The sequence below is a fragment of the Sparassis crispa genome, assembly GCF_003851025.1.
Source record: "Sparassis crispa DNA, contig_000011F, whole genome shotgun sequence".
Lineage (NCBI taxonomy): Eukaryota > Fungi > Basidiomycota > Agaricomycetes > Polyporales > Sparassidaceae > Sparassis > Sparassis crispa.
In genome coordinates, this window is record NW_020939757.1 from 1,415,620 (window position 1) to 1,437,500 (window position 21,881).

Genomic DNA, 21,881 nt, shown 5'->3' on the forward strand with positions numbered 1-21,881 from the left:
TACCGCGATCCAATGGATTGACTCTGCCACCACTGCCTCCTTGACCAACGTGACCTGCAGGACCTGGATACCCCCGTGGGCTGCAAGGGCAGCCCATAGTGGGAACGAACACACGATCTGCAGGACCGACATACGGTCCTGCAGTGAATGCAATGACGACTACGCAACAGCCCAACGTTACTCGGAACGTAACATTCTAATCGGGAGTGACACAGCCAAACCTGGCAGTCCCTACCGCAGTGAACCGACCCCCTTGATTCCCGGGAGTGAGTACAACAGCCGCACCAGGTACGCACACAGGCCATGCGACCGTACAACGATCGCATGGCCCAGGAGCGATACCTCCGGATATGTCTCCTGCAATCCAGAGGATTCATACAATGGTGGACGAGATGGTATCAAGAGATCCCATCGACGAACCACCAGCGTACCTTAGAGTCACCAAGATGCCTCCACTGCCGCAATATGATGGGAAGGACGATCTTGATGCATTCGAGGTCTGGCTACAGAAATTGCTGGAATACTTTAAGACTCTCCGCATCACTGGCAATGCCATGGATGCGGATCACCTATGGATATTGGGGCAAAGTCTTACAGATGATGCCGCCAACTGGTTCTTTCTAAACGTGCAGTCACTGAACCGCGAAGTACGGCAGTGGTACTTCGAGGGTGCAGTGATGCACCTCCACCGACGATTCCTGCACAAGGACTCGGAGCTGATAGCATCCGAGAAGTACGACAAGGTGATGTACAGCTTATCACGCGGAGGCATGAGCGAGCTATACGACAGGCTATTACACCATGCAGATCGCATGGTGCAATACCCAATGGAATATGCATTCCGGAAGAGGTTTATGGACACATTACCGCTACCGATGGTAGAAGTAATGTGTCTAGCCCACCTACTATCACCTGAGAAACACACCATCGATGCACTGTATCGATCGGCTTTGGCGATCGAACAGGGCAACGGATGGCTGGACCAATACCGTACATACAAGGACCGCCGACAGCCTCAGAAGACCGGGGACCATACGGGGACCCAGAGTTCAAGTAAGGCCGTGTCATTCCTCGCGCCGATGATATCATCGATGGGAGATACATGACCTAGCTACTGCCCGCAAGGACAAGGACGAGGAGGGGCACACCCAGGACATGCATGGCAGGCTGGTAATGCTGGCCGTAGAATGACGAACCCACGCGACGGATCATGGGGGCGGTCGTCCTACTACAAACCCGGCAGTCTCGGGATTGAGACCACCAGCGAATAACAAGGCGATGAATGCAAACGTCACTTGTTATTCCTGCGGCGGCAAGGGCCACTTCTCGACAGACCCGACATGCCTGAACTACGGTAAACCGCGGCCAGCGCGACTACACGCACAACGTGTAGTCAATGACCACTCCGAGGATGAGGAACAAGCAAACCAAGAACCGGCAGAACCGGAGGCTACAGTTCAGGAGCCGGCTCCACAGGAGATGACCCCCGAAACTGACGAAAATGAAGGGCCCTACCAGAATGACACAGGATACCAGACATATCCTGAGTCGGATTGGGCCCCAGAGGGATCACAGTACTCATCGGCAGATGAGCGTGAACCCCCATCTGGAGATGATGGCTGGAATGATGACTACGACGTTCACCTGGGATCAATGAGATTCGGCGTCATGTGTCAACACAAGCCTGGAAAGTGTACGCAGACTGTACACCTCCACGCTAGCGAACACGCAACAGACGCACGAGCCTCGAGGAATGCATGGCTGTACGACTCACGCGTACGACACCTGACCGATTCAGCCATGCAGCCTCAGAGAAACCCACAGACACAATGAACACTATGTGCAGAGGTCCTGATCAATGGGATCAAGACCTATACACTATTCGACTCGGGGTGCACAACGGACTCCATTTCTCCGAAAATGGCGTACATCTCGAAGGCGGACTGAATCGACCTGGACGACCAAACAGGTCTCCAACTGGGCACCAAGGGAAGTAGGACGCGCATCAATTATGGTGCACGACCCACAATCTCCATAGGCCCAGTAAAGGCACAACACTACCTAGACGTCGTCGATATCGATAGATATGACGCTGTACTAGGCACAGTGTTCATGCATAAATATGGTGTGGTCCTCGACTTCGAGAACCGCACCATATCGATCCAACGGCAAAAAATACCAACCTACACAGAAGTGGACGAGGCCACAATCATTGCGAATTGCAAGGATATGTCGCACTCACAATACCACATGCACAACAATGTCGGTACCGTTACCGCCATCACCTCGGACAACCCGCAATAGGACCCCGCAACGAGACCAATGGCCGCAAAGCCACCCCAGTCTCATGGTGTGAAACCGGGGACAGTCCTAAGAGGGGAGGGGAATGATGGAAATGTCAAGGTGAAAGAAAAATCAACCACGAGAAACAGGAAACAGCCCAAAAAGGACTGTTTCCCTGACATCTCGGAGAAGTTCGCACCGACTAGACACTCGATGGACAAACTAAGATGGGACCAGTTCGGTCAGCCAAACCCATTAGGTCTAAATGACTTAATGGCGTTCGAACTGAATGAACATCGTAAAAACGAAGAAATTCGCGCCACGCTTGTAGAACCATCAGATGCAACAGCGTCTGAGGAGAAACTACAAGAATGCCGAAAAGCCTGGATGGAGAAGACAAAGGACATAATGTGTCCCCCACCCCCAATCCTTCCACCGTTCCATGAGATCAACCATCGAATACCGCTCATCAATGACAATGAGCAGTATCGACTGTGATTACCAAGATGTGCCGACACAATGAAGCCATTGCTCCTAATGAAAATCCAATGATACCAGGATGCTGGCTGGTGGGAGTCCAAGCAGGCTCCCCAGGCAGTGCCCATGATATGCATTATGAAGAAGAGTGGAAAATTACGGACAGTTGTCGATGCGCGTAAACGCAATGACAACACCGTAAAGGACGTAACTCCATTCCCGGACCAGGACCAGATACGCATGGACGTGTCTCATGCCAAATACTGGTCGAAGATTGACTTGTCCGATGCGTATGAACAAATATGGGTGGCAGCAGAGGACGTCTGGAAAACAGCGTTCTCCACCTCATATGGTACATTCGTAAGTCACGTCATGCAACAAGGCGATTGCAATGCCCCAGCGACATTCCAAAGCCTCAGGACATTGATATTCCATGACTGCATCGGACGATATGTTCATGTATACCTCGATGACATATTCGTGTTCTCTGATACAATCGAAGAGCACGAACACCACCTGGAAATTGTATTCTGTAAGCTGAGGGAGGCAAAGCTCTACCTTAGCGAGACGAAGTGCGAACTATATTCACGGAGCATGGACTGCCTAGGTCATCTAATCGATGACCAAGGACTCTACGCAGACTCAGACAAGATGAGCCGTATTCGTGAATGGCGAATACCCCGATCTTACAAAGAAGTACAACGCTTCCTAGGGCTCGTGAACTACCTAGGACACTTCATGCCCAACGTAACGGCGTACACCTCGCCATTGTCGGACATGGCTCACAATGACCGAGCATTCGTGTGGTGCCCAATGCACACCAAATGCTTTGAAATGATCAAAGCTTTGGCGTGCAAGGCACCCATCCTGAAGCCAATTGACCCACGTCAACCAGAACCCATCTGGGTGATATCTGATGCATCGCTATACGGTGTTGGAGTGATGTATGGACAGGGACCAGACTGGCGAACCTGTCGCCCAGCTGGCTTCCTGTCGAAGAAATTCACGAGTGTGCAACGTGCTTATAAGACCTATGAGCACGAGGCACTCACGATACTGGAAGCTCTCCTCAAATGGGAGAACAAACTACTTGGCCGACCGATAGTGATCGCAACCGACCACCAGGCATTGAAGTATTTCGAAGGCGTAACCAATCCAACGAATTGACAGATTCGTTGGAATGAGTACATGTCTCGATTCCAATACAAAATCCAGTACATAGAAGGCGCGACCAATAAGGTCGCGGACTGTCTATCTAGGTACTATGAGAACGACAATGCGGATGAATTCGCACCCATCCAGGACTATGCAAATGCAGACGCTCATCTAGACCCTGAGTGGGATGACCTACCATCCAACCATATTGCTGAGCTGTGCACCGGAACAATCCAGTGCTCAGCACAGCTGCCCAAGGAGGTGCAGGAGTCAAGGGATCAGGAGGCCAGCGAAATGGCCTCCCACCTGCCCCTAGTAATGCCAACCACAGGCGCAAAGGACGAGGATCCGACGATTGCTGAGTCATGCACCAACGGACCTCCACTGAAGGCCCGCTTGGAACAGGATACCCCGTTCCTGGCCGCAGTCCAAAAGGGCTATGGCGAGGACCCATTATTTAGGAAGGTCGTTGAATCCCCTATGGAATTCAGCACCTTCGTAATCCGGGACAAGACAATATACACAAAAAACTGCCAGGATGAAGAAGTTATCTGCATCCCGAGGGTTCTGTACCATCATCGAATGATGACCGAGATCATCATCGATAGAGGGCACACGACCATAGGACACTACGGCCCACAGAAGACGTCGGAATACATCCGACAGTGGTTCTGGTGGCCTAGGATCGGACGTGATATCGAAAAATTCTGCGTGACGTGTGGGGCCTGCCAAACGGCAAAGCCTCGCAATCACCTGCAAGCAGGATTACTTCATTCCGTGCTGATTCCATGGTTTCCGTGGAATTCGATAGCAATGGACTTCGTCGGTCCGTTTCCGCGATCAAAGGGATATGACTACCTATGGGTAGTCATATGTCGCCTTACATCAATGGTACATCTGGTCCCCGTGAATATGACGAGCACGGCCTCGGACATAGCTGAGCTCTATGTCCGAGAAATTGTGCGACTACATGGGATGCCCAAGTCCATCGTCTCGGACTGGGACTTGAAGTTCACGTCGAAATTTTGGCGTGAACTACATCGATTCCTGGGTGCGAAGCTACTCATGTCGACGTCATTCCATCCGCAAACCGACGGGCTGTCCGAGCGGACCATCCAATCGGTATCCCAAATCCTACGGTCCATCGTGTCTCCCAATTAATTAGATTGGATAGACCAGATCCCGATGGTTGAGTTCGTGTTGAACTCAGCCACGAGCGCAACCACAGGATTTGCCCCATTCGAACTTAATTATGGATACTTGCCGCGAATGATTGGAGGCCTGCACGGAACCACGAAATTCGTGGGCATGCAGGAATTTGCCCAACGAGCATTGGCCAACCTCGAGATGGTGCATGATGCCATCATCGAGAGCTGTACACACCAAACGTTCCAAGCCAATAAACTACAGCAGAAGGAGCCGGAGTTTATGACTGGATCGAAGGTGTATCTATCCACGCAGAACCTCGCACTACCTAAGGGTCGTGCGAGGAAGCTGATGCCCAAATTTATTGGACCATACGAGATCACCGACGTTCATGCGGCAACCTCTAACTACACATTAGAATTTCTGCAAGAACTGAAGGACCGGCGTATCCTACCTATATTCCACGTTTCGCTACTCCGATGACACGAGTCCAATGACGACGTGTTGTTTCCGCACCGTGAGGCAAAGTCGTACTACGACTTTGGCGAGGATGCGGAAATGGAATGGCTAGTGGATGAAATTGTAGGCCATCGCTGAGATGGCAATAAAATCGAATTCCATGTGCGATGGACGCTAGGCGACCATACATGGGAGCCATACGCCCACTGCAAGGAATTGGCCGCGCTCAACGAGTACTTCACACTAATGGGTGTGAAGGACTGGAGAGCGCTGCCATGTAAGGCCGCGCCACCTGTGAAATGAAAGAAAAAATAACCATAAATGGAGGACCGGATGCGTATAACATCAAAGGATGTACACGTCATGTCCACGTGACAGATCATGTGAGATGCTGGCACTTGCTCGTGTAACTACACGTGTGGCAAGGCCACCACTCCCACACTCCTACCACCATGTCCCAACCAACCCTGCCTATGGAAACCGATGATGACGAGGCGACAACAAGCCGCCCCGCCACACAACAGCAAGGCCGACCAAGGTCGACATCCCCGCAGCTCCAATTCAGAACCGCGGTGATGCCACAGGCCCTACAGCAACCACCACCACCACCGATCGCGATACGATCAATGGCGGCCCCAGCGATCGCAACTACATTGACGACCACAGCACCCACGGGTGCTGGGAATGCAGCAGTGATGCTGCCACCACCGCCGATCCTGACAGTGATGGAATGGTGGGTCTCTTTTGGGACCCACCAGTTCACGCTATACCACACAGAGGTGTGCACTGTGTGCTACAGCTACCTCCAACATATTGCAATGGCACGCAACACGGCCCTCTATCAGGAAGCCCACACAGATGCGCTCAATGCTGAGCAGCACCTGTTCTGGGAGCACTTCCAGACCTACACGGCCTCAGAAGGGGGAGGACATGGTGATGTTCCCATGCAGCAACACAACACGAAGCTGCAAGCGCAACTCCATGCGGCGGAAACAGAAGCAACCACACAGCGACGACAGATCGACGACCTACTAAGGGAGCGTGAACACCTCCTCAGGCAGATCGTGTCAAGTTCCCGACCTCGATCGCCCCCGGACTATTGCGGGTGACCGAGCGGGGCTCCATGGAGACAACCATCTCCACTGGAATACCTACCTCCCCCGAGGGAGCGAAGGTATTCCCCCCCATCAACGAACAGCAGCTCGCGCCGGTACTCACCACCATCGAATGTGAGCGGATCGCGATGTCGATCCCCAGCGTGATACTTGACCGGGGGAGCACAGCGATACGTGCTCTACGCCGCGGCGAGTAGGCCGAGCTCAGCCACACACCACACCCCAAGAATGCCCCCACCACTGAGACACATGCCCCCAGGGCCACCACCAAGGAGTGGTGCCCCTGGACCGCCGACCGGTCCTACATCGGGACCGCTGGCTGGCTATGTTCTGCGACCCCCAGTTGGTCCCGCTCCTGCCCCTGTAAAGTCACGTGCGCAGCAGGCCTATGAGCACATTGACAATGACGAGTCGGAGTCGGAGCCGTCCACAGATGGTGATAACGAGCCCAACAACGTCGAGGTCCAGCGGCTCAACAAACAGCGCCAGAGGAACCGCGGCCCAATGAACCTGCCCAGGCAAGGAGCATCGAGGAGCAACGACAAAGGGAAGACAGTGCCGCGGCCATCAGACACCGATAACGATGTCTCGCTGGCCCCGCACAACTGGCCCGATTTGTTCCCTCTCCCGGTCAACACACAACCGTGGAAGGCGACCGAGTGATACAACTTTGTACCCCGGTACGTCCACGACTCGCAGTGCATCATCGATGTGGCACACGATGGCGACGATGGCGCGCACACCCAGGTGACCGACCTCATCCGGCAGATGCAGCAAGATGGACACTTGACTGCATCCCACGGCATGATGAACCTACTCATGTCGTGGTGACATCATGGCAGCTCCGGAGTGATTCACCCGCTGATGGTTCCCCCTCCTCGTCGGATGACCAACCCCACCAGCTCGTCGACATTCGACGAGTGGGTGGCGTGGTATGCACAGAACCCGAGACAGGTTCACTGGGCCATCAGGCACTTGAACAATAATCGCTCGGAGGCCCCACTACACCAGGACCTGGAGGCGATGTGGCTTGCACGTCGCATGGCCCCCATCATTCCACTAGGTGTACCAGCGATGGCCCGCAATGTGTTCATTGAGCACACTGCGGAGCTGTTCTCCATCTCCGAGCTGTATGCATGGATTGTACAGGTCAGACATTACCCCGTGGCAAACAACAACGAGCCGGCCCCGTTTCCCCGCTCATTCGCCCAAAACTCGTCCATATATGATGTTGCACGATGGTATGCTGCCCGCGGGTTCCATCCCATGCAGATTGGATTCCTCGAGGAGTTCCACCGTCGACACCGCAACTACATCCTCGGACGGGTTCTCGAAGACGTGACCCCATTCGAGGGACACTTCTCAGCGGACCTTCGTGATGGATGCGCTCAGCCGATACCCCCGACCCACGAGTTGTTATCACTTGTCGACAAGGACGTGGCGATGCAGCCGCCAGACCCCGAATCACCCACACCCGGCGCTGGCAACGCCCCTGCTGACAGCAGTCAGCTGGGCCCCAACCCCGGAGTGACCCCCAAGGCTGGTGATCCTGACCATGACATGGGTGGCCACTAGCTCACGCTGGCGTGCCCCCCATTGACGTGCCACTGTGGGCCACGGCTGGGGATGTGATGCGTACCCTCCGTGTGCCCGCAACCCACCTGTGTGTTCTGGCCGTGTCTGTTGTCGCCTTTGCCCGTCGCCTTGCCTCGTCCTACCGTACCGCCTCGCATTGCCGCCTGCGTCATCCATTCGATGGCGCAGTCAGTGCTATGGTCCCGTGGAACGTGTCCAGTGGGGGAGGGTGTAACGTGCTGCTGTTGTATTGCAGGGCACAAGTACCAAGTGGTACTTGTGCCCTAATCTTATCTAATCTCATCATATATTACATAATTGTTGTGTACTATTTGTATGCACTCTGCGTGTATCGAGTGCTCGTCGGTGTGTTGAAGTCAGAGACTTAACACACCACGACCTTGATACACGCATGACGCTCCAGAATAGAGCTTGGTGCACTGTATCTGAGGTTCGGTGTGATAAGGCCTCGCCCTCCCCCATTATACTGAGTCGCATATTTGGGAGTTAGCCAAGAGAGGCGCAATTTGAAGTCTATATAGGTTGTCGGGCATTTTGGGGTCAGCCGCCATGTCTCTATATATATTATAGCTGAAATCGTGCCATTGGCCAAGAGTCATAAAATTCCAATCCTATATAGAGTTTGCAAACAGTTGGGCTTGGCCAAGTGGACCTATATAGAATCTTTGTGTAAATGGTCCACTTGGCCAAGGCACATGAAATTTCGATCCTATATAGCATCTCCTGAAATTTGGCCATGGCCAAGGGTCGAGAAATTTGCATTCTATATAGGATTGTTTGAAATTTGGCCTCGGCTAAAAAGATCCTATATAGTTCCTTGTGGAAATGGTGGCCTTGGCCGAGCGTCCTGGAATTTCTGTTCTATATAAGGTCTGCTGAACTTTGGCATTGGCCAAGGATGCCCTATATAGTGTTTGTGAAAATGGTGGCCTCAGCCGATGATTTAGAAATTTTCATTCTATAGAGAGTTTTCCACACTCTGGCCATGGCTGTATAACTTTCTACACAAATGGTGCTCCAGGCTAAGGCATCCAAACTTAAAGGTCTTGCTGACACCATGCTTCTTTAAGGTCCCGGAGGATACACTCGTCCAAATCTACATAGCCAGTCACACACATTTATTGGCTAATTTTGCATATCTACCTTTGCAACTCGCAGACTACCTGACAATCATTTGACCATTGAATGCCTGCTGTGATTGAAGTGCAAAGTCCTTCCACATTGCACCTTGCTTTGCTGCATAGGATGCATGACCACGTAGACCTGCATTCACTGCCTCCATCTCCCTGGTCTGTCACTCATGCTGCTTGCATTCAAACCACAGGACAGTCCATAACATCTCATGTCGCACCTTCGGTACCTCCTTCTTGTACCTTGTGTATCGTGCCTTTGCTCTCAGCCAGTTAACTCAATCAACTGACATGGTGATTACCATCTGTGAATAAGTTTGACCAGGCATAAACAGATAGTCACTCACCCTCCTTCATGGCATTTTGACCGACGTCTTCCATATTATTGTTCACACTTTCCCCCCATGCATTTCGAGCATTCTCACCTCCAAGTTTCCAAAACCATGCCAATCTATCATTCCTCTGCCCAACTCTATTCTGCTCCACAATATCTCCAGGCATCTTCGTGTCTTCCTTTTGAATGTCAAGATATCATGTCAACAACTGTTCACTTGCTCCTAAACAGATCAGAGCTTTCCTAGCACGCTTGTATCGTCTAATGATTTTGCGCTCTTGCTGACCAATCTTCCTGAGCTCAGCTGCATTTCGGGTTTTGTGCCATTGAGACTTATTGTGCCTGAATTTGGTCCAAAAGCAAAGACTTGTGACCTAACAAGAGTCACAAGTCTTCAAGACAGTCATTGGCTTGGCCAACCCGTAGCTGTAACTCCTGCTGTGCAATGCTCTCCCATCCCACCATCTTGCATTGCTCAATGCCAAGTGAGGAGGGAAGCAGGAGAGTGATGTTCTCTGGCAACACCTCCTCTTCAATATCTTCTGGGTTCTCCTTCACATCCTCCATGGTCCAACCCTCTTCATCTGCCACCTCATTAGAGGAGATTTCTAAGTGCTCAATGTTTTCACCATCTAATAGCGCCATTGCGCGATTGTGAAATCCATCAATTCTTTTCTGCAGCAAATTTCACTTCGTCTCCACCAAATTCTTGTCTGTGGTGGAGCTTCGCTTGGTGAGGTGTTTTGCCATTACTTGTATGTCATTTCTGAAGCACAGACTGAGCAAAGAGATGAAAGTGAATGTCAACTGGCTCACTGTGTCTTTTCGATATTTATTCCAGTGCTTAACCAGGTTACTGTTCCACTTTCCTGGACTCTATTCTCCTCATTGGGTGACTGTCTTTCTTCTGTCGTGAGCAGAAGGCGAATATCACCCATAGATGGAGCTATGGCTCAGTTTGCTCAATCAGACGAAATCTGGCTTGGAGAATGCACATACCCTTCTCCAAGTTGACATTGTATATGTTCAACTTATCACCACGCTCTCGCATAGCCACGGTCTCCTGCTCAGTCCACACTTTGATATCGTCCTCGGTCATCGTGGTTGAGAGATCAACAAACTCTTGCTCCATTTCAGATTCACCTTTGACAGCCTTGGAATACTTGGTTCGGAGCATGTTCACTGAAGTACTGTTAACCCTCATCAGCGCAACAGCAAAAGAACAGTGCCCACCAATGCCCAGCAGCTTCATCCAGTTTCAGTCTCGAAAATGATCATCCAGAACCTCTCATCGGTGTGCCTTGGTCATTGCACGTGTTGAAGGACCTGTGCCATTCATTTTGGACCACAGCATCTCCACAACCTCACCCTCAATCTCACCCATGTCTTTTCTGAAGTTTAAGGAGAACTTGGCAAAACACTCTGCAATGTGGGCCCCAAGGTGGAACTTCCCCACATAGGCAATGATCTTTATCTTGTCTGCAACCTTCAGATATTTGCTATCCGCAACGCGCTCCAGAAAGTGAATTCACCACTGACATGCGACATCGTAGCACACATCCATGAACTGGAGCTCTTCAGTGTTATATAGAAGGGCCTGGCAGATGGAGTAGTCTATGTTCATCTGTCTGACAGTCATGCAGAGATGGAATGTTTGGCAAAGGAGATGTGATCGGTTGGAATACGCTTACCTCTCTCCTTTTTGGAAGTCAACCACTGAATGGTGTATGACACACCCATGGTGAGCACAGACACATGCTCCAACACCTGTGGCCTCCAGATTATGGCGATTAGCATTGGCCTAATTCACAGCACGGTGATTTGCACATCTAGATTTCTGCAGATATCTCCCAGAGCTCAATTTCAGTTCCAACTCATCTTATTGCATGCACCTCAATAGTTTCTTTACTGCACTTCAAATGATCTTGATACTCCACATCATCAACCATGAATCCTTGACCATTAGTCAGAGGCACATCATTCTCAGGCTGACGCATCTTCATATGCTCCAAGGTGAAGTTTCCATCTGCCACTATTATGCGACGATACACACCACTTTATCTTGAATTTCAGTCAGAGCTCTAAAATCATTTATTATCACACTCACATTTCAGGATCTTCTTGCCAATTCTCAGGTAAATTGAGACATGGTTGGGGGCAAGCCGGACAAAAATAAGCCAACTCCCCACAACCTGGGCTCTTAAGAAGGCCATGGCCAAAGCCAAACCATTTCCGAACTGCAATATCTCGCCACTGGCGGGAAACCCTCATGAGTTCCCTATAACGGTCCTAAAACAGACAGATTACCTCCAAGAGACTTATCATATAACTAAGATTACTCACAGGGACAGTTTGGGGTGCAGCATTATTGGTTAACTGTCGCATCTTGGTGTAGAACCTGGATGCTGAGGTGTTGCAAACTATGGCATCAATACTAAAATATTTGAGGACATCAAAGGTGAACACTGTTCTGGGGCGAAGCTGACTGACAGGATAAAGGGCCATTCGAAGCATCTGAATGTGGCGAGGAGCTGCATCAGGACATATACACCATTTTACCTTTTGCACATAGACTCCATTGCATGGAGCAATAATCACCTCTCCCTCCTGTCGATCATCTACGACATCTTCACCCAAAAAATGTACCTGGCCTTCATCTTCCAGCTGCAGCCCGAGATCTCCCCCAAGATTAATGACATCCTCCCATCCATCTTGAACACCAAATCCACATGGACATACATTTCTGCCATGCCCCAGGTGAAGGACGAACCCCATTGAAGCCAGAGAGATTTTGACAAACTGATTCTGAACCCAGCATTCGAGACGATGAAATGGTTGTCAGCGATGTGAATCAAGGCAGCATCGGAGACATTCAAAATGATCCTCCCAGCAGTCTCGACAATGAAACTGGCCATCAGGTGCATTGCAATTAGTGCATCCACGATCCTCCGGAGGTGTCTCCATGCCCAATATCTCCAACAGATACTCAGCCCGATAGGGAAGCCATGAATGCATCAGGTCCTGTTGTGACTACAATGTGGAAAAAGTGAGCAAACATCATCTCCATCATTTTTCACTCACCTTGCCACTACGTGTCCTAGTTGACAGCGGTTCCAGAGCAAATGGATCCAGGCCATCATCACCAATAATGTGATTTTCAGAGGGCGCAGCTAAAGTCCGGCTTGGTCCTTCTACAGCTGTACCCTTCCTCCTTCCTGTCTCAGGACTCGACTTTGGTGTACCTTGCACAGCTCGCATCACTCACTTTCTGCCCCGGCGTGCCCGGACCTCTACAAGGTCAACATCCTCAATTGAACTGCAATGGTGCTTCGATTTCCTGAACTGCTTTTGACTTCTTGGAGACATTGTGATGCCGGTGAAAGTGGTGGGGATAAAGCAAGGGAGAAGAAAGTGGCGAGCAATCTCTTTATCAACATGTGCAGGCCGCATGCTCCATGAAATACAAATTACGTGATGAATGAGTAATCATTTTGCTGGCTGCCTGGTGTTGGTCATATGATTTTCTACCTCGTGCAAATCATAAAAAACGTGATTCTCATATTGCATAACATGACAAGGTTATAACAATGCGCAAATTATATCTACTTCCGAGATCCCTTCTTTTTTCATGCAGGAGCCTTGGCCTTTGCCGCCTGAGCAGGTGTTGCCTCTGTCACTGCTGTCACCTCAGCTGCAGCTGCTTGAGCCTTCCTTGTTGCTACAGTCACTCGGTCAGTGCGATGTGGAACAACAGCACTGGAGGTACTGGGAGCAGTGCCTCCATCTTTGGCCTGTGCCCGAGTTCTCTTCTTTCCAGCAGATCTATTGTGATTAAAAAATGAACACAATTAGCAAATGTGAAGACAATAAAAAACCATGCCAACAAAACCTGGCGGGTTCCTCTTGCAATTGATCCTCCTCTGGAGGCTCTCTGGCCGCAACAGGAGGAGCCTGCTGACGATGTTGTCGCTGGCGGGTTTTCGGACGTTCCTGAGGTGCCGGTTCATCATCACTATTAGCTAAAAACTCTACCGGTGGAGGAGTGGGCTAGGCTCGGCGACGTTGCAGCTGAAATGAGGCCTGTTTAACTTCAGCACTATGATCAAGGAGATGGATGGATGTCCTCACCTGTGGCTGCACAGCAGTGCTATCAGCCGTGGCTGCTTGAGCATCGGCAGGTGCTGATGTAGTCTTGATCAACTGTTGGGAGATCAGCCATGCAGCTTCTGCTGTTCGCACAGGACCCGACTCTACCTTTTCCCGATAGTGTCGCATGTAGTCATCAGTCAGATATTCGTTAACATCGTTAAGAGTTGCATCAGCGGAGAGCATAACCATGACATCCCTCACAGAACGTCGGATCCTTTTGCACCTATGAGGTTGGCCTTGCCCAATCCACCTACCGGCCTTATCCATTTGCTTTCACAGCATACACACCATCCGATGCTCTACGATCACTGGCTCCTCCACGAGGCCTGTCATCGCTGAGTATGCTGAGAATTCATCTGCTGTCAGGCCGCCCTCTGCATATGCAGTCTTCATATATGCACGAATCTGCCGTGCAAAGAGCCAACATAGTCGACGAAGCTCCAACACGAGGGTGTCATCAAGGCCAAGTGCAACTGTCTGTGGATCATTATGCCCAGCGATGAATCACAGTACCAAGCCAATTGCCAATGTCATGAGTGAGAGCTCCAAAGCTGAGGTCAGCATCTCAAATCCCTGATACGGTCATGCCTCAATATAAGCACAGAAGGTCTCAATTCCCTTCAGTGTGCAGAAGTTGGGAGGGAGTTCACAGTGTGCGAGTTCCCATGATGCCCATGCTGGGCGAGGATATTCTTTGAGCATCAGTGTGACACACTACATCTCTGATCAGATGAATAATCTATCGGAAAGCAAATTGACTTACGGGAGTGAGTCAGCAGACTTTGATAAGAAGCCTGTACTTTTTAAAGGTAGACAGAGATAAAAGAAATTCAGATCGCTGAGTTGCCGAAGCAGGCGATCCATCTTCCGGATTATTGCTAATAACAAGCATGAGACCCGATCAGTTGGACCAAAACAGTAACCGCTCACATTAGAGGGGAATTCCATTGCAGAAAGGCTTTATAGGATGACGCAATGCGTGGAAGACCACCAACCCAATTGCCTGCAAGCGTCCATTGCTCTCGAAGAGGATGCTCGATAGCTTGCCATACTCCAGGCTCATATTTCCACACCTTTACATATTCTTCAGGAATAGCAGCGGTGTCATCAGCCAGCAACCGTGGAGCGAAACATCCCGGATTATCCAACTGTGCCATTGATGGTCGCTGAACGATATGTTCGAGGTCAAGTATCCTGATGCCTTGGAATCGGGCAGATGTTGTCAGTAAAATCGCCTTCTGGCAGTCAACCCACTCTAGCTCTGCTGCATCATTTTCAGTGGGATCCGGAAGTGAAAATGCTGGCGGAGGGATCACAATTCTGCTAACATCATGCTTATACCAGTCGGCATCAACCATCATTGACCTGGGCCACAGAATAATATCTTCCGGGTGATTGGCGATCCTCAGATAGAGTTTCCTTGCATGTGCAATTGCTGCCGGAGCACCAGCAACTCCAGATGAACTCGCTTCTCCCGTCCGAGGAACATCGACAAGATCCTGTGCAGAAAATGGCTGCCATCCCTCCTCATCATAGGCAGTATTGGCGGTGTGCATTGACTTGGCCTTGTTCATCGCAGCCTTTGTCTTTACCCCCACTGAGTCATCCTCGCTGCTGGAAACATTATCCAAGTCGAACTCCTCCTCAGAATGTGGGGGAACATGCTTCTTCCTCATGGCAGGCTGCTTGCCTTTGCCCTTCGTGTGACGATTGACTTCGACCTCCACCTCATTATCGTTGTCGTCCTGGTCCCCTTCATCTGCCAAATCACCAACATTCATATCAGTGACGTCTTTCTGCTTTTTTCCCCTGGGCTTCACGGCATCACCTCCACCAGCTGCTACCAGAAATTGGAAAGCAACTGAGCCAATAGCCTGTCGATTCGCCCAGTGCTTGAGGAGCAAATCGATGTTGTCAACACTGATGTTCCAAGGTTCGGCAAAGACCACGCTGTCCGGCCAACATGCCTCATCAATGTACTTGCAGACATCTTCACTGATCTTCTTCCAAGGGCACTTTGCACGCTTGGAATCAACAATCTTTCCTGCATGTATATCATCAGCATGGATACAGATTCACTTTTGAGAATGAAGCTTATGATGCTGGTGAGTCACAATGGCCCGGACAAAATGACGCTTTTGAGTCAGCTTCCACCTCTCCTCAAATGCAGGAATGATGGCATTGCCATCATCATCGATCTCATACTGCACATCGGTGAGTGCGATTTCATCCTCTTCTTCGGCATCATTATCCTTAAGCTCATCGGGAACTAGTCATTTATTAGTGCATGTTGCTTCATATTCCATGGGTATGACTTACTCATAACATTCATTGCCCACATCCCCCACTTCTTTCACAAATCTTTCTGCCAGTCATTGACAGAGTCGGTGAACTTCAGAAAGCCACCAGTATCAGGTGACTGAAGCCTAGGATGGCGGTGAATAAAATAATGCAAATAATAATGGCCGAGACTTACTTGGTGTGCTGAATCTGTGTGGGCTTCTCTGTCGGCAAGGCCAGGAGGATGAGAACCTTTCCTCCCATCTTTGTCTCCACAGTCTGGATGAAGTCTTCACTCATCCTGCCAAGATGCTTTTGAGCATAGGCAATTTGCCCAGCTCGATCCATCTGCGACTCCTCCGTCTTCTTCGCAGCAAGCACTTTCAGTTCATCTCACTCCTCGTCGGTCAGGTCATGCCATTTATCTACAAATGCCTTGGTATACCAGACCAATTTCTCAACTTGATCCTTCGCATCAGGATGCTCCTGGCCAACCCTTTCCAACAGCTCCTCTCACCATGCCCAGTGTGCAGTCTTTCACAAAGACCACTTCTGCCCCATCATCTTCTTTCACACATCAGCTGCATCTTCCTCCACCGAGAATGGCTCTACGTCATCACCGTCCACAGTGGCGGGATCAGCCCCACCTTCACCTTCAGTCGGATCGGGATAATCGTCATCCTTGGCCATGCGTTCAGCATCTGCGAGAGAGAACTTGCAATCTGTCGTACCGGGAATGATTCCGAGATCCAATGCAGCCTTATTATTTGCGAACCAGTTGCCAATTTGCTATGCAGGAAGTGAGAAGATGTAGACTGAAAAAATTTACCATGTCGACGTACTTGAGTGTTGACCTTGGGCCTGTCTCATCCCTTTGCATTCGCCCTTGCTGTAATCGCCTCTGAGACCTTTGTCACAACAGCTGCACGTGCACCACGCTTGCTGTCTCTCCACTTAGGGTAGTACAACACCATCATGGAGCCATAGGGCTTCGACCAATGAGCTTTGCCAGCCATGATTGATAGTGGGGCTTTTGAAAGGAGGAAAGTACTGGAATTGCTGTTGTAGCAGATGGTGGGAAGAGACAAGATGGAAATTTGGGCAGGGCCAAGGGTTCAAAAAGTGCACACGGTGGCACGTGATGTGATCACGTGACTTAAGCGCCCGTGCATCGTCCGGCATACCGGCATGGCTTCGCCTTATTCATGCTTCATGGATACAAACTCAAGTATTACAATTTTTTCTAACTACAAAGATGGAAAACAAAAGGTGACTTGTGATGACTGAGGGCGGGCCCTCCCTCATTCGCCACAAGCACCAGGAAGAAGGGAAAAATGAAAGAAAATAGACTACAAGGAAAGTACAAATACAATCTGCAAAACACCAAAAGGAAGTCAGAAAACAGTCGGAAAACGTTAGAAAATGCTCACCTTGCGTGCTGCATTGCTCGCGCTGCAGTGACCGTCGTCAATTAAAAAGACTGACCTTGTGGAGCAGGCCAATGGCGGCTCCACGCACGACTTGCACAGCACAAGGCTGATGGCCGGCAACAATGTAATGTGCAGAGCACATATGAGCCTAGATGCAAGTACGCTGAAGCGCATTGGCACCGAAGTGCAAAATCCCCCAATTTCCGTATATACTGGGTGAGAGGCGCGAGTAGATTGCCCCCACAATGCGGAGCCCTCTGCAGCTCGCCGCTGCATGCCCAGTGATCCCCCAAATCTCAAGTACCAGGTGAGGGATGTGAGTGGGTCGCCCCCACAACGCAGAGCCCTCTGCAGCTCGCTGCCGCATGCCCGGTGATCCCCCAAAACCCACATGTACCCCATGACTGGCCAAAGACCAGCCATGGGATGATGTCAGTAAAGTGCATATTACATAATACTATCTACAGGAAAAGAAACAGTCACCTTACAAAGGCATGCACAAATAACTGAGCTTTGACACTGCATGCCCATGGCAACATGCAGCAACAAAGCTCAGCCACTTGTGGCCGGCTTGCTGGAAGGGGATGGTGGTGGTAGAGAAGGAAGAGAGAGAGGAAGTTGCGCCAGCTCATAAAACCAACTATTTGGCCATGTTTGTTCGGTCATGTGCCCCAGACACCAGACACGTCAAGCACCTTCCATATGCAGAAGGTGTACACTGGTGGCTGGAATATTGCTATATTTGGATGATTTTCGGACTCCGATCAAATTTCAGCCACTGTCCACTAGATTTCGGGAAGTCCGGCCATCTAAGCATATCACGTGATCTCCATGGGCTCGCGCGCACAAGTCCTTTTGATTGCAATCACTGTAATCTGATTTATCTCTCTCTCTCTCTCTCTCTCTCTCTTGCTCTATCCTTACTGTCTGATCTCTGCTATATTTCAGTTGCTGAGCCTCTCCTGCTTATTCTCAGACATCTATTTCACTGCTTTTGTATATTCTACCATGCACAGCCAGTCCGAGAAGCACGCACAGTCTGCTCAGCCTGCCCATTAGACCTCTACCCCACAGTCTGGTGTCAGGCACTTTACCTCCAATCTGCACTCAATCCCGGAGGATCTTGCGACTGTGGGTACAAGCCAGGACCGGCATCAAGCTTTTAATCTCGATCCGGCCGATCAACCAATCAGGGGAGGCATCTCATACTGTAGATCTGCACCACCGGCTTACTCCCCTGGCTGAACTTCGCAAAAGGACAGACCTGGTATGTTTCTATGTTTCTAATAGTGAAAACGTTTGTCAAGTAAGCAACATTTCATTTGATATGTTGATGACAGACTCTACTATGCATTCACCAATGCCTCACATGACCCCCCAAGAAGATGCTATGTCACAATCGACTCCGAGTGTGGACGAGATGATGGATGTGGATAATTGGAAGCAGTTCCAGTCGAGGGGAAGTGGAAAGGACAGGGGGAGCCTTTCACATAGAGGTTCGTATGAAGATGCCGATGAAGCTGGTCAGTTGAAGGGGGAGATTCTGGATGACGACTCGGACCGAGGTGACATGTTCGTAGTAAATCGCGATCGCACAGGAAGCCCGCCTCTGTCCAATGACGAGTCAGAGGAGACTGATGAATTGGATAATATCGACGAGGAATTGGAGGAGACAATCCATCAGCCACGGAGCTATACACCTGTGTCAGATGTCGAGGAGGACATCGAGGAGGGCATCAAGGAGGTCATCGAGGAGAAGGGCAAGGAGGAGGACAAGAATGAGGATGAGGACAATGATGAGGACGAGGACGATGACGAGGACGAGGACGATGACGAGGACGAGGACGATGACGAGGACGAGGACGATGACGAGGATGAACAAAGTGTTTCTGTCCAGCCCTTACCTGTCTTTCAGAGTCGCCCATCTCACAGAGTCATACGCAGGCCGAAAGGATGTGCATCTGCTGCTAAAGTGGATGCCCCTCAACGCCGAAGCAGTTGACTCTTGGCTGGTCCTGTAGTGTCTACCGCTGCCGCTGTTAGTGAACGTGAGTGCAGCGCACTCACCCCCAATCCAACTACGCCTCCTCCTACTCACCCACCGAAGCGTCAACATCACAAGGTCTTTCAGATGGCACAGAAGTCTGTGGGGTTGCCGACAGGTGAACGTGGTCCACTCGACAATGGTGCGTTGTTCAATTTTCGGCAGTGCATTTTTATTCTTATGATATTAGCCTCTGGAATGTTACAAGCCTCCGATGACCTGCATGTGGTCTCTTAGCTGCCAAGCCTGGTGTCAGTTGTTTCCAATGTCATCTCCAATTCTGATGTGGTGTGTTTTCTCTCTTCAACATATGAGTCTTGCTGACTCAATGCACCTAGTATTGGTTTCTCTGCCAACAAGGTGGAGACTTGGTCGACTGTGACCGTCCTAACTGCAGCAGAGCTGTTTGCTTGCATTACATTCCAGATCTCCAGCAGTGGAATATGACTGAGCAGATGTGGTTTGAATGTTCGGTCTGCGCTACAAAGCGTGGCGGTGGTGTGATGCAGGTATACCATGTAGGTTATATGCATTCTTTACTCCCACAGAAGCTGATGTCTGAGGGTTATCAGGGCCTGTATAGTGTCCAATCTGCGGAAAAACCTTGGGTACCATTGACAAAAGGTCTTCGGATCCTCGGCAAGCCTGAGATATCACAGGCCGCAAGGTTGGATACCTCATCTTTGGTTTTGGTTCATCTGCACCTGCGCTCACTGCCTGAGTATGGTACCATCGCCAATCTTGTGGAGGAGTATCTTCGAGCCTATTATGTTGACCGCAGAGAGTTCCTAAACCGGCTTGATGTCGTCTTTGACTTGGAAGGCTCAGAGGCCACAGAAGGTCATCGTCTTCATATGCTCGACATAGTGTCGAAAATTCGATCATATGTCATCTGCCTTTCGCATTGACTCAGAGCTGATCCTGATCTTCTCCTGTGTCACTAGCTACAAGCCTACCCGCATGCTAATTCTTATTTATACACACTCGCACAATGACACCAGTGACTTGTTTTACAGCAGCCACTGGGTAGGCACAATTGATACTGTAAGTCTCTCATGACCGATGGGACCTTGCATTCACTGATTCGTCACAGTTCTTCAAATTTGTTGTCTGTGAAGACCTGATGGCGCTCTCCCGAGAGGTGCCGACAACATTTGCGCTGCTGGCTTGTGGTTCCGTGGTGTCAAAGGCAGCTTCTGGGGAAGACTTGGTCACAGTTTGTACACGGTACGGTCTTCTCATTACCCTCCACTCGATATTAGCATTTTTACACATGCACGATTTAGCTACAAGCTCCCCCGGGTTTTGGCATTCACAGCACCGGTGCTGTCTTCTATCAGTGCGGCCCCCTTCTTTTTTGGATTCGTGCGCCGTGTGTTTATTGAAGGAGCCACTGTCGGTGACCTGCTGATGAGCGAACTTCTCGCCAGTTCAGGCCCATTGGGCAGGCACTCCAGGGTCATTCTCTTGGAAGGAACCACTCAGGATCGTGTCATCAGCTGTGGTGATGCGACGACTGGTGATTTGGATAAGGCCAGGTGTAAGCGAGCACGGGCAGAGTCCTACAAGCTGACCATCTCAGAGTACATCTGGGATCATCCCAGGATCAGCCCCTATGGCAATCGGGTTCCAATGCAGTGCGACACTTGTCTTCGCTTAGGCACTTTCGTCTTCTTCGATCGTAAGGGCACTTCTCCCCAGACTCATTACTATCGCTGCAAGCATTGTCATGCTGAGTGGAGCTTTGAGCCTCTGCAGGATGGCAGGCTTCTGAAGGAGTTCAACCAAGGCACCTGGGTGAAGGTTATTCAGCAGTAGTTTAGGACATATCATACTGTGTCTTTGTTACCCACTCCTTTCCCTTTGTACGATATCAGTTGTTGTTATATGCTTTCTGTTTCTTGCCCATCGCTTACCCTTTGTACAATATGTGTGGTCATTGTATGCTTTCTTTTTCTCCCTAAATGTGTTGTCTTTGTACAGTATCAATTTTTGTGGTTTGCTTTTGATATGAATTTTGCGGTCTGCGTTCGATATGTCTGTAGTGATACGATATGAAAACTACACAGATGAGTTGGTCAATGTTTTCTCTCATTTCGGTGGAGAGACTCTGACATAAAGGAACCTTGGAGAATGCGCTGCAGTCATGAGGTCACATGACTGTGGGAAACTCACGATCATGTGACAACTTTGCATGATGTGCTGGCACTGTGCAATTTTTTATAATCCTATTTTCATTGTCTGATGACTTTTCAAGGCGGAAGATTTCGACATAGTCTTTCT

The 21,881-nt window shown here is 50.2% G+C and overlaps 9 protein-coding genes across 9 annotated transcripts; 6 read left to right on the top strand and 3 right to left on the bottom strand.

Annotated features, from left to right (window-relative positions):
- Nucleotides 1–2,886: 2,886 nt before the first annotated feature.
- On the top strand, nucleotides 2,887–3,927 carry SCP_1104380 (hypothetical protein; the record flags this gene model as incomplete). The annotated part of the gene is made up of 1 exon (XM_027762873.1): nucleotides 2,887–3,927. One exon carries the CDS (start codon nucleotides 2,887–2,889, stop codon nucleotides 3,925–3,927), a length of 1,041 nt encoding a protein of 346 aa, XP_027618674.1.
- A 21-nt stretch (nucleotides 3,928–3,948) lies between these two features.
- Nucleotides 3,949–5,544, top strand: SCP_1104390 (Transposon Ty3-G Gag-Pol polyprotein; the record flags this gene model as incomplete). Its single annotated transcript, XM_027762874.1, has 2 exons — nucleotides 3,949–5,037; nucleotides 5,095–5,544. The coding sequence occupies 2 exons, from the start codon at nucleotides 3,949–3,951 to the stop codon at nucleotides 5,542–5,544; spliced, it is 1,539 nt and encodes a 512-aa protein (XP_027618675.1).
- Nucleotides 5,545–5,972: 428 nt separating this feature from the next.
- On the top strand, nucleotides 5,973–6,629 carry SCP_1104400 (hypothetical protein; the record flags this gene model as incomplete). The annotated part of the gene is made up of 1 exon (XM_027762875.1): nucleotides 5,973–6,629. The coding sequence occupies one exon, from the start codon at nucleotides 5,973–5,975 to the stop codon at nucleotides 6,627–6,629; it is 657 nt and encodes a 218-aa protein (XP_027618676.1).
- Nucleotides 6,630–6,863: 234 nt separating this feature from the next.
- SCP_1104410 (hypothetical protein) lies at nucleotides 6,864–7,298 on the top strand (the record flags this gene model as incomplete). The annotated part of the gene is made up of 1 exon (XM_027762876.1): nucleotides 6,864–7,298. One exon carries the CDS (start codon nucleotides 6,864–6,866, stop codon nucleotides 7,296–7,298), a length of 435 nt encoding a protein of 144 aa, XP_027618677.1.
- Nucleotides 7,299–7,499: 201 nt separating this feature from the next.
- Nucleotides 7,500–8,210, top strand: SCP_1104420 (hypothetical protein; the record flags this gene model as incomplete). The annotated part of the gene is made up of 1 exon (XM_027762877.1): nucleotides 7,500–8,210. One exon carries the CDS (start codon nucleotides 7,500–7,502, stop codon nucleotides 8,208–8,210), a length of 711 nt encoding a protein of 236 aa, XP_027618678.1.
- A 1,869-nt stretch (nucleotides 8,211–10,079) lies between these two features.
- SCP_1104430 (hypothetical protein) lies at nucleotides 10,080–10,340 on the bottom strand (the record flags this gene model as incomplete). Its single annotated transcript, XM_027762878.1, has 1 exon — nucleotides 10,080–10,340. One exon carries the CDS (start codon nucleotides 10,338–10,340, stop codon nucleotides 10,080–10,082), a length of 261 nt encoding a protein of 86 aa, XP_027618679.1.
- Nucleotides 10,341–14,770: 4,430 nt separating this feature from the next.
- On the bottom strand, nucleotides 14,771–16,176 carry SCP_1104440 (hypothetical protein; the record flags this gene model as incomplete). The annotated part of the gene is made up of 3 exons (XM_027762879.1): nucleotides 14,771–15,888; nucleotides 15,979–16,113; nucleotides 16,164–16,176. 3 exons carry the CDS (start codon nucleotides 16,174–16,176, stop codon nucleotides 14,771–14,773), a joined length of 1,266 nt encoding a protein of 421 aa, XP_027618680.1.
- Nucleotides 16,177–16,197: 21 nt separating this feature from the next.
- On the bottom strand, nucleotides 16,198–16,424 carry SCP_1104450 (hypothetical protein; the record flags this gene model as incomplete). Its single annotated transcript, XM_027762880.1, has 2 exons — nucleotides 16,198–16,270; nucleotides 16,321–16,424. The coding sequence occupies 2 exons, from the start codon at nucleotides 16,422–16,424 to the stop codon at nucleotides 16,198–16,200; spliced, it is 177 nt and encodes a 58-aa protein (XP_027618681.1).
- Nucleotides 16,425–18,914: 2,490 nt separating this feature from the next.
- SCP_1104460 (hypothetical protein) lies at nucleotides 18,915–19,556 on the top strand (the record flags this gene model as incomplete). Its single annotated transcript, XM_027762881.1, has 1 exon — nucleotides 18,915–19,556. The coding sequence occupies one exon, from the start codon at nucleotides 18,915–18,917 to the stop codon at nucleotides 19,554–19,556; it is 642 nt and encodes a 213-aa protein (XP_027618682.1).
- Between the last annotated feature and the right edge of the window lie 2,325 nt (nucleotides 19,557–21,881).